Genomic DNA, 17,911 nt, shown 5'->3' on the forward strand with positions numbered 1-17,911 from the left:
TACAATGGGTGCTAGCTGTTTTCTAGGCATAATTTAAGGTGTTTATAAGAGGGTTAAAATACCTCTTGTTCTGTGAACCTGTTCAATATTTTAGAGAGCCCTTTTGAAGATGTTGACCAGATGCCAGTATCTATTTCTAATACATGGGAAGGGCCTTATTCCCATTCTTTTGTATTTTTCTTCTAAGAAGATGAATTTGATGGTACGCTGTCAGAATTTATAAAATTGATTTTGGTTTGTATCGATTACATTATTTTGCTTTATAGTTATATTGTTATTTTAAATGTTCAGATCTATTTTGTTTGCTTATAAAAATGGGATAGTTAGTAAGCTTCATAAATAATTAAATAGCGCAATAGATAAAAATGTGTATTCTCCTTTAGCTGGATCTCAATTGCTTTGTAGGGAAAGTTTCTAATAAAATTGTTTTAATTGCTTCAGGAAAAAAATAGCTCACTGGAATAAAAATCTGAGTGACTGTATGCAGCTTGAACTCTGAATAATTGTTGGCATCATTTCAAGGAGAGCTTGATCAAAAGGGCTAGCATTGGCAGGTCAACAGTTGATTGTTATTCCTTTTAAGCAGCTCTATTCATACTTGCTATCTGGCATAGATCAGAGAAGCAACCCATGTTATAAGGAAATTGTGCTTTGAAAACTAACCTGCAATGAATGTTTTTCCTTATATACCAGCAGATAGAACTCTGACCTTGGAACAGAGTTACTGGAAAAGAAATCTAAAATTTTTCTTTAAAGAGTATGTGTTTGGAACTAAAACCACTACTAACATTAATTTAGTAAATGTTAAATTACTTCTTTAGACCCAGTTACAAGCATGGTCCAACATTAAATTAAGATATCAGATTGCTGGCTATTTCTGGTGTTCCTGAGCTGAAATATTTGTTCTAATCCTCATAACTGAAAGAAATTTAAAATAAAGCATATTAGGAAATTTTAGTAGATTTTAACTGGGTTTAATGCTTTCCTGACTTTGAACTTTTTATAGTTGGATGGAATTAGTGTCTACATGTTCCAGACAGATTTTATATCATGGAGAATTCTTTGAATTAAAGTCAACATCTGGAGAGCATCCAAGTAGGAGAAGGCAGGTTTAAGTTCTCAAGTTATTTAAACAAAAATCCAGCTGTCAACTTCATTGTCTTCATCCTGCTGCTGCTAGCCAAGGATTCAGGCAATGGATGAGGGTCCAGCTCTGAGATGTAAACACCAAGCCCTGCAGGGCAATGAAGTCTCATCTACCAAGGGGAGACCACTAGGCCCAAAAAGGGAGTAAGGGAGTGGGACAGGATGGGGAGGCATGGCAAAGCTGGAGAGGTTGTAGTGTTTCCATGGGTGAAAGTAGAGGCTATGAAGGCTTCTTGAAGGTCCAGAGCATGTTCTGCATCTCAGCAGGCTTCAGTGAGGGGTAGAGATGCTGCAGGTAACAGCAAAATCTATCTTCAGGCCCTCTACTTGTTTTTGTTGAATTCTACAGATTGGTTGTCCAGGGTGCTTCACATGTGCGCTGTGCAGTTCACAGCAAGTTGTGGGCATTGAATTGCTCCTGTGGTTGTAAGTGCAGACAAGCTGTCAAGTCCCCAAATTCAGATCATATGAACATAAGGACACTGCAACAGCCAGAACTTTGAGGATCAGCAGTAACATTCATTCAATGTTGCTATAACTCTCAATAGTTGCTCAGTGAATGGTCATTAACTATAACTCTCTCTGAACTTCCCTGGGCACAAATACAGATGTAACAGATGGGGAGAACAGAAACACACATGCAAACACATGCACAGATGGAATACATTCCATGATTTTGTTACAAAAAAAGAAAATACTGATTCTTTCAATATCCAATTTTTCTAAAGGGATGTGGAAAAATATGCTCTGCACACAACTTGGCTCATTTTGAGCTTTAACTTAGTGACATCACCTCTCTAGCCTATAGTCTTAGTAACTAGTCCCTTTTTTAATTTCACATATGTCATTTGTTGTCAAGTTTTCATTAGACTTTTTTGAGCTGTGGGCTTCTATTACCATTCCTCTTTTTTTCCCTCTTGAATTTTTCCAGTTCCGGTTTTAGTGCCTTCTTTTTAGGAATTGTTACCTACCTTAAGCTCCCTTTCCCATTACAGTAGTGCCTCTACCTACTTATGAATTTTTCTAAATAAGAGCCGGATGTTCAATATTTTTTTGCCTCTTCTCAAGAACCATTTTCCACTTACAAACCCGAGCCTCTGAAACTGTAACCAGAAAAGGCAGGGAGAAGCTTCTGTGAGGCCTCTCTAGGAATCTCCTGGGAAGAAGGTGCCTCCACCCTCCCTGTGGTTTCCCCAATCACACACATTATTTGCTTTTGCATTGATTCTTATGGAAAAAATTGCTTCTTCTTACAAACTTTTCTACATAAGAACCTGGTCACAGAACAAATTAAGTTTGTAAGTAGAGGTACCACTTTTGTTGTGGGGTCCTTAAGTCTTGTAGATTGTTGCTGAGTTTCTTTTAATCTATATTTTTAAAGTTCAGAATCCCTCTTTAAGCATGTTTCGTGTCCTGTAAAATCCATAACTTCAGCATGATTGCATTTCCATACTGTTTATTTCTTTGATTTTCTGTTAGTTAGTAACAGATCAAGGACTGCTGATCTTTGTGTTTTTTTTTCAAACTTCTAAAGCAGAAATTTGTCAGGATTGTGAGTTAGAAATTTCCGGGGAGGTCAATTCTTGGCAGAGTTTATCTCCCCACAGAAATAAAACATTTGTAAGAGATACAGACAGCTGATTCAACATCTTTAAGAAGGAATGTAAGAGATGTGTGTATGTGAGGAAGTATTCAATGAGCATAGAATAATACAATTTGAATCTGGTAAATCTTGCGCAGTTTGGACCAGTTCTGTTATTGTGCTCTTAAGCTATTATTATTATTATTATTATTATTATTATTATTATTATTATTATTATTATTATTATTAATAATTAGATTTGTATGCCGCCCCTCTCCGGAGACACAGAAAAAGTAATTTTATATAATTATACACAAGATAATTATATACACAAGAAGGATAACAAACTGTAAATAAGAAAATAAAGCACTATTTGGCCCAAGTTTCACAAAACATTTTTGGACCTGCTTTGCTATCAAACATAAGCCTTTTTTGTTTTGTTTTTGTACCTCTTTAAGCATATTTAGTGTCCTGTAAAATCCATAACTTCAGCATGATTATAAGCTTATTGACCCAGGTAAATTATTCTAAATTCCTACAAAAGCCTATGAATGGGGAAATACCAATTATTTTTGCATAAAAGTAGGCAATGTGTTTATAATTAAATTAGTTTTATTATCTAGATACACACGTCACTGATCAATGGAAGACCTAGTGCTGATGACCCTTCATCAACATTACTCCAGTTTACCTCTGCAAGATATATCCGTCTCCGATTGCAGCGGATAAGGACTCTTAATGCTGATCTCATGACCCTTAGTCACCATGATCCTAAAGATGTTGATCCTATTGTTACAAGAAGGGTAAGCAGGTGAAGTTAATTTATCAGTGTGTTTGAAACCTGATATCTCTGCCTTGATAGAATTTATCCTAAAATAGGCTAAGATCCAGAGCACTTGTTAATTTTTCAGCATGGAAAAAATAAGACGCTTGTTTATCGTTGTCTTGCAGGGTGCTTTTAAAATAATATTCCTGGAAATTAGAAGTGCTGAGATATACTAATATGCTAAAATAGTGTATACGGTGATGTAATGAGACATGGGCTACTATTCTGATCCAGCTACCCAAACATGACAAACACTCTGTAGTTAAATCAATAATTCCTTTATTAGAATCGCCAGCAGCCCCATCAAAAATTTTCTGTCTCCCTGCAAACTAACCAGTCTGTCTGGCAGGGAGATGAATAGCTGTCTGCCACATTTACTCATCTCCACCCCCTGCCTTTTATCCCTGGAACCAGGGTTGGGCTTTGCTAGCAGCAATGGCTCTCAAGGATTGGCCCAGCTATTTCCACTGCTCTCCTCTGCCTTTTGTGCATCCGCGTTTTAGGCACTGGACCCAGTTGTTCCTCCTCTTCCTCACCAGCCACCTCTAGATCTGGGGGCTGTTGACTATTCATCTGAGGCTGACAGATGGTCCAGGGTTCGCCTTTGTCTTTCTCTCCCTCTGCCAGCTCCATTCTCTGTTTTCCCCCTCGGAGTTCTCAGGTTGCCTCTCAGGTGCCCACACCACCTCCTCATTTGATTTGGCTGCTGGAGGGGCCAGCGGTCATCCCATGACAAATTGTGACTTTTTCCCCTTTGCTAAAGTGGGGTTGGGCATGGCCAGCATATGACCCATCTGGCCTGCAGGTTGAGAATGTGACACTCCTAACCTGAAGGCTTTAATACTATTTCACACTCAGCTTAACCTAACAGGTGCCATAACCATGCTAAGACTAGTCTTGTTACATTTCTATGAGAAGGAAGACATAATTAATTTTTAAACTTTCTTTGAACATATGTAAATCTGATCACATACAATATAGTGTGTTGTATTTATTTATTTATTTATTATTAAATTTATATTGCTGCCTATTTGCCCATGGTAACTAATTGTGTTGTCTATTGTGTTGTATACATATGTCCTTGAAACATTTTATGTTCTTTGTAGAGATTTTTGGATCTAGCATAAGAATATGTCTCCAGTGCCCTGATTGATCAGTATAGAGTGTGTGTGTATATGAGTGTGAAGACCTTCTCATGTAAACCTCATATGTAAATTCTAACTGAAGTCAATTGCAATTTATAAACTGGATTTGAAAAAAAATTATAATTAAATATTTATGCATCATTATTTTCTAATGAATATTGACCTATTGTGTTAAATGCATTAAACTTAATGAATCAAACTTTGCTTTATTTAGTATTACTATTCAATAAAAGACATCTCTGTTGGAGGCATGTGCATTTGCTATGGCCATGCTCGAAGTTGTCCTTTGGATAAAGACACAAAGGTACTATTTATTTATTTATTTATTTATTTATTTATTTATTTATTTATTTACTTACTTACTTACTTACTTACTTACTTACTTACTTACTTACTTACTTACTTACTTACTTACATACTTACATACTTACATACTTACATACTTACTTACTTTTTTATTATATTTATGTGTTTTTTTGAAAATCAAGATTATTAATAAGGTTATCAACCTTTCTAATGCCATGACCCCTTAATACAGTTCCTCATATTGCGGTGACCCCCAACCATACGTCTAGCGCCAATTCTCCCAACAGAGCTTTAAGCTGATTGGCAGGAAGATCAGAGGGACCCCCCCATTGTAAATGCCTGATTGGTCGGATTGCTAAAATATGTTCCAAGGTGCCAGAATAGAAGCTTTAGTTCCCAACACCATGGGAAATTTGTCTTTTCCCATAGTCTTATTCGACTCCTGTGAAACAGTCATTTGATCCCCAAAGGGGTCCCAACCCCCAGGTTGAGAACCACTGTTAGAAAGATCATGTGGTTGTCTTCTATTTATTGAAATGTTAATATTACTGTCATTTTTCTTTGCTTTCTATCATATTAATTTTACATGAACTAGATGGTTTTTTAAATCAGTGAACAACTATATACAAATCCAAAAAAGCTTACAGGAATAAAAATATAAGTCCAGTAGATTGCTTTAACATTAAGTAGGTATTAAGAAAATATGCTACTTGTATAGGCGCAGTTCAAATGCATTATGTTTCCTTTTCTGGATATCTTCCTTATGAAATAAAACTACTTTGTTTATGCAGCTACACATTCATATATATGTGTACACATTCATCTGCGTGTAAACAGCTGTGCAAACATGACAAGTGTTAACAACGCCTAAGCATTGCACAAGCACACTGCCTTGTGCAAACTTGTTTAAGACTTGAATCATTAAAACTTGTTAGATTTTGTAAAAAGCTTCTTCACATTTTTCTGCAATTATTTTCATAGATAACTGCTTGAAGCATCTGAGAAATTATTTTGTAAATGAAATATATACTACTGTTTATCTTTCTGTATTATGCTTTAATGTATTATTAGCTTTTTGCCTTCTAGCAAATTTACCTCTCTCTTTTTCTACAAAATGCTGAAATTATCTGCAATCATGCACCATATGTGAATATGCGTTACCTAGAGTATCAGATAAAGATGAAATGGGGTAAATTAAGACTGACTTGTTACAGAGAATTGGATTTTTAAGACCATGAAATTTAACAGATTTTTAGTTCTTGCTGGCAAATAAGTGGTTTTATTATTGTGTAAGTAAAAATAAAATAGAATGAGGACAGTGTTCAGGAAATGGACAGGTGAAATTCAGATAAATAATATAGAAGTGGTGTTTAATGAAATATATAAAGTCACAAGCCATGAGACTAAACAGAGACATGCCATTTTAGATACTAGTATGCAATATAGGAATGTTTTGGTTTTCTGATACATGGAAAACCAGTGGTAAAAACAGATATCATCTGGAATTTTGTTTTCAGCTCTAATGAACCAGAAAAGCAAAGAACTGAAGCAATAAATATATTTTTTAATGACTACATTGGCATATTATCTTCTGCTGGATTTTTCTCCCAGCTTTCAAGCCCTTTTATCCATATAGTCTGTCTTTTAAATACTAACTTTTGCTCCACTTTTTTCAGAACAACCAAGTTGGGTAGAAACAAATGTAACTTTCTCCAATTCTTTATTAAGTCATTCAATTTTTCATATACATTTAAATAAATATCTCCATTTGCACCTTGTAGAATCAGTCTGCATCATCAAGTAGCTTTGTTTGTTGAATCTAGATTTTAAAATAAGCTTTTCCTTTTCCTATCTCTCTTGTTTTTCTTTTGTTCATACTATTGAACTACTTGTGTGTATCAGTTCCTTGAGGTAACATTGCTTTTTCATTGGATTCTTATAACCTTATAGATGAGATTTTACACCAAGGTTTTGTACAAATCTGTAGTATACACAAGAATTTATCCAGCCTAAACACTTAGAGGATATTTCGTGTATTTCTTAAATCTGTAATAAATAGTTTTGTTTTAGGGTGATTGGTAATAGAATTGTATTATAATTTATTTTCATGTAGAAACTACAGTGCCAGTGTGAACACAATACTTGTGGTGAAAGTTGTGATGAGTGTTGTCCTGGCTACCATCAAGCACCATGGAGACCTGGAACTATTTCTGCTGGCAACAAATGTGAAAGTATGTTGCACTAAATGACAGATCCTTTAAAGTTCACCACTTCATTGATTAGATAAGCAATCCATCCATCACTAAAGCCATGAGTTTGACAAAGGGAATTCTTTTTAATTATGCATAAGTATTTCTAACACTCAAAATTTATGAGCTGTAAAATTTAAACCAAGCTTGTAAAGCCTATAAAATTTTAATTATTTCTTTGGACCATAAATAATCATTACTGTATTTCATGTGAAATATGGATATTTATAATTTTCATTTTCATTCTAATCTTTACATAAAAGATATAATCCAGTATCTAATATGTTTTGAGGAGCAGAATGCATTTATTAAACGGAACACCTCATGTTAGATATAAATCTTTTTAGAAAATTAGATTCTAGAAAATTAGATGTGACGTCATAAATAATTTTATTAGAATAAAATTGGGAATACTAAATACTTGCAGCATAATGTCGTCAGGCATGGGGGAATTGAAATTTCCCTTCCCCCTAGGCTTATAGAATTTATACATCGTATGCTTGTATGTATGAGTGGTTCTTTAAATTGGGGTTTTTAAGATTATTTTTAATATTAGATTTGTTTACATTGTCTTTTTATATTGTTGTTAGCCGCCCCGAGTCTTCGGAGAGGGGCAGCATACAAATCTAATAAATGAATAAATAAACAAACAAATAAACAAACAAACAAACAATACTCCTTTTTAATATAAGGTGTATGAATAACGATATTTTGATTAGTGAAAGATGGGAGACCAATTTATTTGTTTATGCCACCGAGATAATAAAGTGATTATGTATTTTAATAGAAGATTAAAATCTTCCATCAATGTTTAATATTGAGTGTTAGATAAAAGGATAATTTTGTGTGTAGGATATGTGTTCAGTTTGTTTAACTGGTTGATTCACTTATTTGTACACACACACACACACACACACACACACTAAAAGAGTATTGGGTTTTTTTTAGGATGCAACTGTCACAACAAAACAGAAGATTGTTATTATGACCAGAGTATAGCAGATGAAAAAAAAAGCATAAACATATTTGGTCAATTCAAAGGAGGTGGAGTATGTATAAATTGTACACAACACACCACTGGAATAAACTGTGATATGTGTAGGGATAGTTACTACAGACCACAAAAAGTAAGAGGATTTTAAAATATTGTATATCATTACTTGTAAACAATGCTAAAAGTTTATTTAATATGTGATTAAAACCATGTGAATTCATACTGAAAGGAAAATGGAAAGGGTTCAGTTGTTGAGAAAAAACTAGGAAGTTGTCCAGCCATGTAAAACAATTTGTAAAAATAGTATCTTGTGTATATTTTGCATCATTGTGCCTGTTACCTATAAATATGAATGTGAATATAAATATATATTGGAGAATTCTAGGAGTTGAAGTCCACAAGTCTTAAAGTTGCCAAATTTGGGGACCACTGCATATGGTGTCTTTTCCCCACAGAATCATACTCGAGCCATAGGGCCAGGGTTGTACAGATGGTCATGTTTTAAAAAATAAATCTGTGTTCATTTTTGTAACATACAGAGTGCTTCCCGCTGCCATAATGGCTGGTTTGAACATTATCTCATTTATCTCATTGCATTTATCTAATTTTTGCCTTGCACTCATCCCATGAAAATAATTAATCATCCTTGCCAGTTGAGATGTATGTTTTCATATATACTCCTGAACAGGAACAAGAATTCATTTTCAGTAGCATCAAACAATTAATAAAAATTGAAATATTCCAGGTGTCTCCTTATGACAACAATCCTTGCCGTCCATGTGAATGTGATTTATTTGGGTCCTTTGGCTTTGACTGTGTTAAGGATAATAATCATGCTGACCCCCAAAGAGGTAAGAGATAATGGTCTAAGCCAGTGATGGTGAACCTATTTTCCCTCAGGTGCCAAAAGAGCATGGGTGTGTGCTATTGTGCATGCACAAGTGCCCACACCCATAATTCAATGCCTGTGGATGACGACAACAGTTTCCCCCACTCCCCGGGGGTCCTCAAGAGGCCAGAAACAGCCTGTTTACAAACTTCTGGTGGGCTCACTAGACTCATGTTTCGCCCTCCCCCCAAGGCTCTCTGGAAGCCAAAAATGCCTTCTCAGAGCCTCTGTGCGAGCCAAAAACCAGCTGGCCGGCACACATATATATGTTGGAGCTGAGCTAGGGAAATGGCTTGTGTGCTAACAGATATGGCTCTGCATGGTCTAGGCACTGGTATAGGCAATATTTCAAAATCAGGTACAGTGATACCTTGTCTTATGAACTTAATTGGTTCCAGGACGAGGATTGTAAGGTGAAAAGTTCGTAAGACAAAACAATGTTTCCCATGAGAATAATGGAAAAGCGATTAATGTGTGCAAGCCCAAAATTCACTCCTTTTGCCAGACAAAGTGCCCGTTATTGCACTGCTGCGATTTCACTGAGGCTTCCCTCGCTGGGAAACCCCACCTCCGGACTTCCGTTGTCAGCGAAGTGCCCGTTTTTGAGATGCTGCAATTCCCCTGGTGCGATTCCCCTGCAGCATCGCAAAAACGCGGATTTCCGGAGGTGGGGTTTCCCATGGAGGGGATCCTCAGGGAATCCCAGCAGTGCAAAACGGGCGCTTTGCTGGCAACAGAAGGTCCGGAGGTGGGGTTTCCCAACGAGGGGAACCTTCGCCTGGCAACGGAAGTCCGGAGGTCGGGCATCCCAGCAGCGGTGGCGGGTTCGTAAGGTGAAAATAGTTTGGAAGAAGAGGCAAAAAAATCTTAAACCCCGGGTTCGTATTTTGAAAAGTTCGTATGATGAGGGGTTTGTAAGACGAGGTATCACTGTACTGGGTGCATAAGAAACAGCCAAACTTAAAATTCAATTCAATTTCTTTGGATCTTATTAGTATCTATATGAAGAATAAGCAACTTTCTTCTATTTGTTTTAATTTTTTCTAGGTATTCAGCCTGGTCAATGTCACTGCAAGGAAGGTTATGCTGGAAAAAAATGTGACCATTGTGCCTTTGGGTACAAAGGTTATCCAAATTGCATACGTTGTAATTGTAGCCTCGTTGGCAGCATCAATGATGATCCATGTACTGAACCTTGTCTTTGCAAAGTAAGTACAGCTCTGATTTTTAGTTTACTATACCTTGGTACCTTGTACTCAATTGCTTTGCAACTCATCAAATTTGGTACTAAATGCATTTTATGTGAAAAACATTTCCTCATACTTATTGTTTGTTTGGTACTTAATGTATAAGCTTGAACTTAGAGATGTCGGCTAGCTTGTGACTCACTACCTTATTCCTTATGGGAAAAATTGTTTGGTACTCATCATTGGAACTAATTAACAATGAGTACTGAGGTACCACTGTACTAAAATTTTATAATAATACATTTTAAAATGGAAACTTGTCCATTTATTTATTATGGGAAAATTATCTCTAAATAGCAATCCTATAATAATAATTAATAATAATAATAATAATAATAATAATTTATTGGATTTGTATGCCACCCCTCTCCGTAGACTAATAATTATAACTATTAATTAAGTGGAATTTTAGCAAAAATGTCCTGGATGGGGATTTACATTAAGATTCATGATACAGGTATATTACATCTTACATTAGCAAAATTATGTATCAGATTCTGTAAGTAAAACTTGGCTTGGAAAGAGCAATTCTAAATTAAGATAACTTTGGGAGGATATTAGTTGATTTTTTTAACCAGTCACATTTACCCACACTGAGAAGCAAAAATCTACTATCTATAATGAAGATGATGTTCTAATATAATTTTATAAGCTTCAAGAAATTTCATTTCAGTATTTAGCCTGTAAGCGCCAAAATAAGAAACTGATTGAATGAAATTCAAGCAAAAAAATGATAATGGCAAGAATTGACATTTTGGTGACCATGAAGTAGATTGACTTTTTTTGAATTTGACATTAGCAGTTATGTGGAAGCTTGCAGCCTCCCTATTCATAGCCAATATTGTTGATTGGTATATTTGCTTGTCATGTGACATTCTTTGTATAAAATACAAGTACTTATTGATATATAAGGGATGAAAATGTTCCACTCAATACTGCATTTCAGAAGAAAAGTCCTAGAAAATGTTATGGTAAAATTGTTAACTACGTTTTACGTTACGTTGGTTCTGATTATGTTCCTAGGAAAACGTAGAAGGAGAAAATTGTGACCATTGCAAATCTGGATTCTATAATCTCCAAGAAAGAAACCCACAGGGTTGCACTGAATGCTTCTGTTTTGGTGTTTCTGATGTGTGTGAAAGTCTTCCTTGGTCCACTACTAAGGTATAATATTGACTCATATCCCATAATTAATTTGCTCAGTTAATTATTTCACTAAATAAAAACTTAGGTGTAAAAGGATTGGATTCCAAATGAGAAAAACATAATTTATACTTCTAAATTTTATAAATTTAGTTTAAATTATAGAAAGCAGCAAATTATCTAGAGAGATACTATTTGAAAGTAAGGTACAGGTTTGCATAAAATTTCCCTATTGAAAATCAAGCACTATTAGATAAGTAAAAGAGATGCTTGCATTTTAAGTACAGTAGTACCTCTAGATACGAGCTGCTCCACATGCAAGTATTCCAAGTTATGAGCCACGACGCGAGTGAAATTTCTGTTCGACACCCGAGCTCAAATTCGGGATATGAGCCGAGCTTCCACTAGGTGGCGCAAGAATCCTTGCTTCTGGTTATATTGGTGTGGAAAAACAAAGTCTAAAGCCATTCGTTCGAGATGCGGATTGATCGACATACGAGCTCGGTTCTGGAACGAATTAAACTCGTATCTAGAGGTACTACTGTACTAGTAATTTAAAATGTTTAGTTTTGCAAGTGAGTATTGCAATAATATTTGTTTAAAAATTGTTAAAAGTGTTTTCTGGTAGGGGATTGTTTGTATACCAGCATTACATGTCAGGAACACAAACAGGAAAGTATGGGAAAGCCTGGGAAGCCACTCTCTAATAAATATTCTACCACCCTGCCTAGGAGATATGACTGAGTGGGGCCCCACTCAAATCCTGTCTGGACACATTTCTCAAAGGGTAAAACCTCATCCCATGCTCTAATCAGTTTTATTAATATATACCAGGCTGGCTGTTTCACCTATTATTCAATTAGTGATGACTGAGGCCTCATTACATGTTGATCTTGCAGGTTTTGCTATAATATTGTTCATGCTACTGTTCTGTTCTATTTATTTATTTAATCAAACAAGTACAGTATATGATTGTAGCTTGTATAAGCAGGGCATAATTAGTAAGTAATGATAAAAGGAGACAATAGGGTAGTAGGACAGGGATGATGGGCAAAATGGTGCGCTTGTGCATGCCCCTTACAAACCTCTTAGAAAAGGAGAGAGGTCAACTGTAGGCAATCTGAAGTTAAAGATTTTGGGGTTTGGGGAAGAAACCACAGAGTCAGGTAAGTCCAGGTGTTGATCACTCTATTGCTGAAGTCGTATTTTCTGCAATCTAGTTTGGAGTGGTTTGATTCTAGCAAGATCTGAACATTGTTTATTTTGTACAGGAATAATTGGCTGGTATGCTTGTACAGGTATAATACGCTCTTATATGTTTTGTAAAGGTATAGTTGGTAACTTACATATGCTGCTACTTTCATATATTACTATGAATTGATTTAAATGTATAAGCCTGTACAAGTATGAGGCATCTTCTGGAAGATGTGTCTAAACCTTCCTAGGTTATCTCTAGTACAGGGTGTCAAGCTGGCAAGCCAGAGGCCAGATGCATCACATGCAGGCCACGCCCACCTCAGCTCCATAAAGGGAAAATTCAATTCAATTCAATTTATTAGATTTGTATGCCGCCCCTCTCCGAAGATTCGGGGCGGCTCACAACAACAATAAAAACAATATTCTAGCGAAAACAAATCTAATATTAAAAAACACATAACAATCCTATCATATTTAAAAAGAAAACAACACATACATATCCAAACATAAATATAAAAAAAGCCTGGGGGAAAGGTGTCTCAACTCCCCCTTGCCTGGCGGTATAGATGGGTCTTGAGTAATTTACCAAAGACAAGGAGGGTGGGGGCATGAAAATGTTACATAACAGCAAAATGACACAGCTAGTTTGAGACACATGCTCTAGTACTTCTGATGGACAGCCTTTTCAGTTTACTAGTAGTCCCAGTAGAGAAGCATTATCTATGCATGGCATACTACATATGACCCTCATACTTTTTATACTGCCCTCATAAACAGCTATTCTGAAATCGCATTCTTATATAAAGCATTTTAATGCTTTCACTGGGAAAAACTATATCTCGTGATTTCCGTTTTGCTTGGACTACTCAGCCATAACACAATATCATATCGTGGGCCAAATAAAATAACATAAAAATAGAGCTTAGCTAAAGCAAAACACACACAATCACACACTTTCTCTAAATGCTTGATCATGTTTCCTGTTTTATTAAGGTGTCTTCTATGACGGGGTGGGAGATGACAACTCTATATTCTTCAAAATCTATGCAACTTCAAGAAGGTCAATTTGATAAATCTCATCAAATAAGTATTAATGACACTGAGGTTGGAAAAGTACTAAATCCTCCTTATTATTGGTCTGCACCTAAATCATACCTTGGAAATAAGGTAAGTAGTCTGGAGGAATTTTTTTTCAATGTTCTATGTACATATAAAGTTTTCTGTGTTGTATTTTCATTTTATTATGTATATAAGGTAATATTTAAAAGAGCATAAGGCACCTTTTCCAAGGAATCCTACCACATGGGAATCATTAAAGTTATATCTGGAATGTATGTCACCTCTGCCTCTGCCTGCCAAAAAAAAAATTGGTGTTGGAATTAAGATGCAAACATCATGCAAAAAAAGGAATGTACATTTAAATATAGTAGCTGTTTTCCCAAGTCTATATTTATGATTTACTCATTGCACAGGAAACATTTGATTTAAGAAATATTCAGAGAACTGTGGCAAGATACAATTTAGATGTTAAACAATTTTAGGCACCTCAGTTGTTTCCAAAATTAAGAATCAGTTTTTTGAAAGTTTATGATTTTATGTAAGGGAAAAATAGATTGGGTTTAATCTAGCATTTTAACAGATAATTTAATAAGACATCTTAGAAAGGTGAAATCTATCTCATTTGATACAAAATTTTATATTGCCAAATGAAAATAAGATAAGAAGTTAAAATAAGAAGATAAAAAATAACACTTTTGATTTCTTGCCTTTTATGCTTTCAGCTCACTGCCTTTGGTGGATATTTAAAGTATACCATGTCTTACGATATTCCCATGGACAGTACAGATAGTGACTTGGTATCTAGTGTCGATGTTATTATCCAGGTAATTGTATTAAATTCAAAGTATGAAAATATAAAGTATATACTATATTCTGAAAGTTCCTGACTTGGTACAAGTAGTCCTTGACTTACGACCATAATTGAACCCAAAATTTCTGTTGTTAAGTGAGACATCTGTTAAGTGAGTTTTGCCCCATTTTATAACCTTTCTTGCCACAGTTGTTAAGTGAAGCACCACAGTAGATAAGTCAGTAATTTGATTGTTAAGTGAATCTGGTTTCCCCATTGACTTTGCTTGGCAGAAGATCTCAAAAAGTAATCACATGATCTCTTAGGATACAGCAATGGTCATAAATATGGATTGGTTGTTAAGTGTTTTGATCACTTGATCACGTGGCTGCTACAAAAGTGGTAAGTGTGAAAAACTATCATAAGTCACTATTTTTGGTGATGTTGTAACTTTGAATGGTCACTAAATGAACTGTTATAAGTCAAGGACTAGCTGTAGTTCCTTGTTCAGGTAGCAATTCTTGTTCTTCTGGAAGTGCTTACTAGAGGGTCTTCTGAATTTCTGCAGATGGTCCTTTAGTGGAGAGTTGAGAAAAGATACTCTTGCAACAATGAACTTGGAGACTTCCTCTAACATCCAGACTTTTGAAATTTGGTTTTTAAAATTTTCTTTAAAATTGAAAAATATATAAACATGGTGATATTTACTCTGTCAATGCATCGTATTTAAAGTCAAGAGTGTTTTCTTCATCATGGTGTATTTCAGTTGTATTGAAACTTTGTTTGGATGGGAAGTAAAGATGTTAAGTGGATTTTATGGCTAAGTGGGTTTATTTCCATGAAAATATGTTTAAATTCATGTTCTAGCCATTTCTTAATATTACTTTAAACTTGGAAAATAATATAAGATGGTTTGAAAGAAATTAATAGTGTGCAAAAGATTTTGAATTTGGATTGTTCAGAATATTTTAAATCCCAAACACTCCATTTGAGCAGATGTTTAGAAAGTGGAAGATTTTTCCACTTGAAACATACTTCTTTTTTTCAAATCTTGATGTACTTCCAATATAATTGACATATAGATAAAGATATATGGCATTTGAAACTGATGTTTTCCATTAAGAACAGTTCAGATTCAAAACATATTACATACTGTACTCTTAAAAGAAATGTAAATAGAGTGGGTTTGGGGAAAAGAGGAATCTTGGGAACCTGGTATGGTTTCCATTAGATGTAATTTTAAACAATTTCCAATTATACTTTTAGAAATGTATAAAATAACAATACCTGTCATTCCAGGGCAATGGGCGTATTCTGTCTACAAGATCTGAAGGGCTGTCTTTACAACCGTATGAGGAATATTCCAGTACAGTGCACCTTATTTCTGAAAACTTTGTCGATTTTAATACAAAGAAGTCAATAGATCGAGACACCCTAATGACAGCTTTAGTTAATGTGACCCGTATTCTACTTCGGGCCAGTTACAACACTGCAGAAAAATCTGTATATAGGTAATGTAAAGTTCTGTTCTATATATTGTATACCATACCAAAAGAATCACAAGAGCATTTAATGTGTTCTTTTCTTTAAAAATTCAAAAGTTTGGGCAAAGGGCTAATTTTTCATGGGATAATATCAGATTCTCAATTTTTTTTACTTAAATAGCATTAAGTGTGAGGGAATGTAAAAGAATAACAGACAAATAATTTAACCTGAAATTACAGCTTTTTGTATTATTCATTATCCATATTTGCTAGGATCCTGGCTGTATTACAAATGCTGCAAAGCTTATACTGATTACAATAGGATTTTATTTAGAACTACTGAATGTATAATAGATTGTGAAATGTATTTTATGTGGAATTATGAATTCAGAACAAGAAAGAATGCAAATTTTAAGCTTTACACAAAATACATTTGTGTATTTTATGGATATGCATTATTTTATACAGTTAAAAAACTCCTAATACATTATTTGCATCGGTGATTTCCTGTTTTTATGTTATTTCAGGTTAGATTCTGTGACTTTGGATACAGCAAATGCTAATCTCATAGATCTGTCTTCAGCTGTACATGTAGAATATTGTGAATGCCCACAGGGTTACTCTGGAATATCTTGTGAAGTAATTTCAATATTTTATTTGTTTGTTTGTTTGTTAAAAATGATTTTCCAAACGATTATGTAATCAATTTATTATCAGTGAACCTGTATATAGAAATACTATCAAAAAACATCAACATTATAACCAAGTAGTAAGAAATAAAAATCACCAAGCACGGTCAGTAACCACTGATCAGCAAAATCAAAATAACCCTCCCAAGAAATGTGTTTAAAAGGCCATATTTAATAAATATGATCAGAATTAATAGATTAGGGGAAATGTTACTTGCCAGCATTGCCAAAATGGTACAATATGTGCAGTCATTACTTCTTTCAGAAAATTCCAGAGAGAGAGAGAGAGAGAGAGAGAGGGAGGGAGGGAGGGAGGGAGGGAGAGAGAGAGAGAGAGAGAGAGAGAGAGAGAGAGAAGTATGTAGACACATACAACTGCCTTTTGACATGTAGTTTTCAAAACTGCAGTGCCAAAATTCCATTTCTGTCTGTCTAAAATAATTTCACATATTTTCCACTTTGTGAATAACATAGCCTCTCTCTTACATTTTTAAAGGAACCTGATGAGAGTTCATTTTCCATATAGCTAGATCTAAAATTAAAACCATATAATTGTTATCCTTTTTCTTGGAAAAACTCTTTATTATTAATTTATTACTTATTAATGAAACTCATAAGGATATTAATATATTTAGAAAATATTTTATTTTATATCCTATAAGAAAGAATTCAGGTAGTTTAGTTCACTTTTGAAATTGTTGTCAGACAGACAGAGATCTGCAATCAGGTTTTTGTTAAATTTCCTGAAAAAGCATTATAGATCTAAAATTGTAATGTCTTATTTATAGATAACATTGTTTAATTTGGTTTAATGGGTTTTCAAAATGTCATCATACTAAATCTATAAGCGCAGATTTATAATAATTAACATGCTGGCTGTAATTTATTTTAATGCTATTTTTAGTCCTGTGTTCCTGGATACTATAGAGTGGATGCAATACTTTTTGGAGGAATTTGCCTGCCGTGTGATTGCAATGGCCATGCAACGGAATGTGACAGTCATGGTGTTTGTATTGTAAGTTTGTGTCCTGCTTCTGAGATCAATCCATTCCTGTTTTGTAAAATGTTGAATTTTTAAGCATGCATCAAACAAGGAGTTTTCGGAGAGGGGCGGCATACAAATCTAAATAATAAATAAACAAATAAATAAATAAATACACATTTT

General features: G+C 34.7%; 1 protein-coding gene across 1 annotated transcript in view; it reads left to right on the forward strand.

Moving 5' to 3' along the window:
• Positions 1–17,911, forward strand: part of LAMA1 (laminin subunit alpha 1) — a 123,349-nt gene that overhangs the window by 30,588 nt on the left and 74,850 nt on the right. The window contains exons 5-16 of the mRNA XM_070747567.1: positions 3,352–3,531; positions 4,914–5,003; positions 7,119–7,236; positions 8,203–8,381; positions 8,994–9,099; positions 10,185–10,345; positions 11,408–11,548; positions 13,718–13,891; positions 14,506–14,607; positions 15,873–16,084; positions 16,585–16,696; positions 17,651–17,761. Coding sequence (XP_070603668.1) covers positions 3,352–3,531; positions 4,914–5,003; positions 7,119–7,236; positions 8,203–8,381; positions 8,994–9,099; positions 10,185–10,345; positions 11,408–11,548; positions 13,718–13,891; positions 14,506–14,607; positions 15,873–16,084; positions 16,585–16,696; positions 17,651–17,761 — 1,686 coding nt within the window. The remainder of the gene's footprint in view (positions 1–3,351; positions 3,532–4,913; positions 5,004–7,118; positions 7,237–8,202; positions 8,382–8,993; positions 9,100–10,184; positions 10,346–11,407; positions 11,549–13,717; positions 13,892–14,505; positions 14,608–15,872; positions 16,085–16,584; positions 16,697–17,650; positions 17,762–17,911) is intronic.

The sequence above is a fragment of the Erythrolamprus reginae genome, chromosome 3 (genome assembly GCF_031021105.1).
Source record: "Erythrolamprus reginae isolate rEryReg1 chromosome 3, rEryReg1.hap1, whole genome shotgun sequence".
Classification (NCBI taxonomy): domain Eukaryota; kingdom Metazoa; phylum Chordata; class Lepidosauria; order Squamata; family Dipsadidae; genus Erythrolamprus; species Erythrolamprus reginae.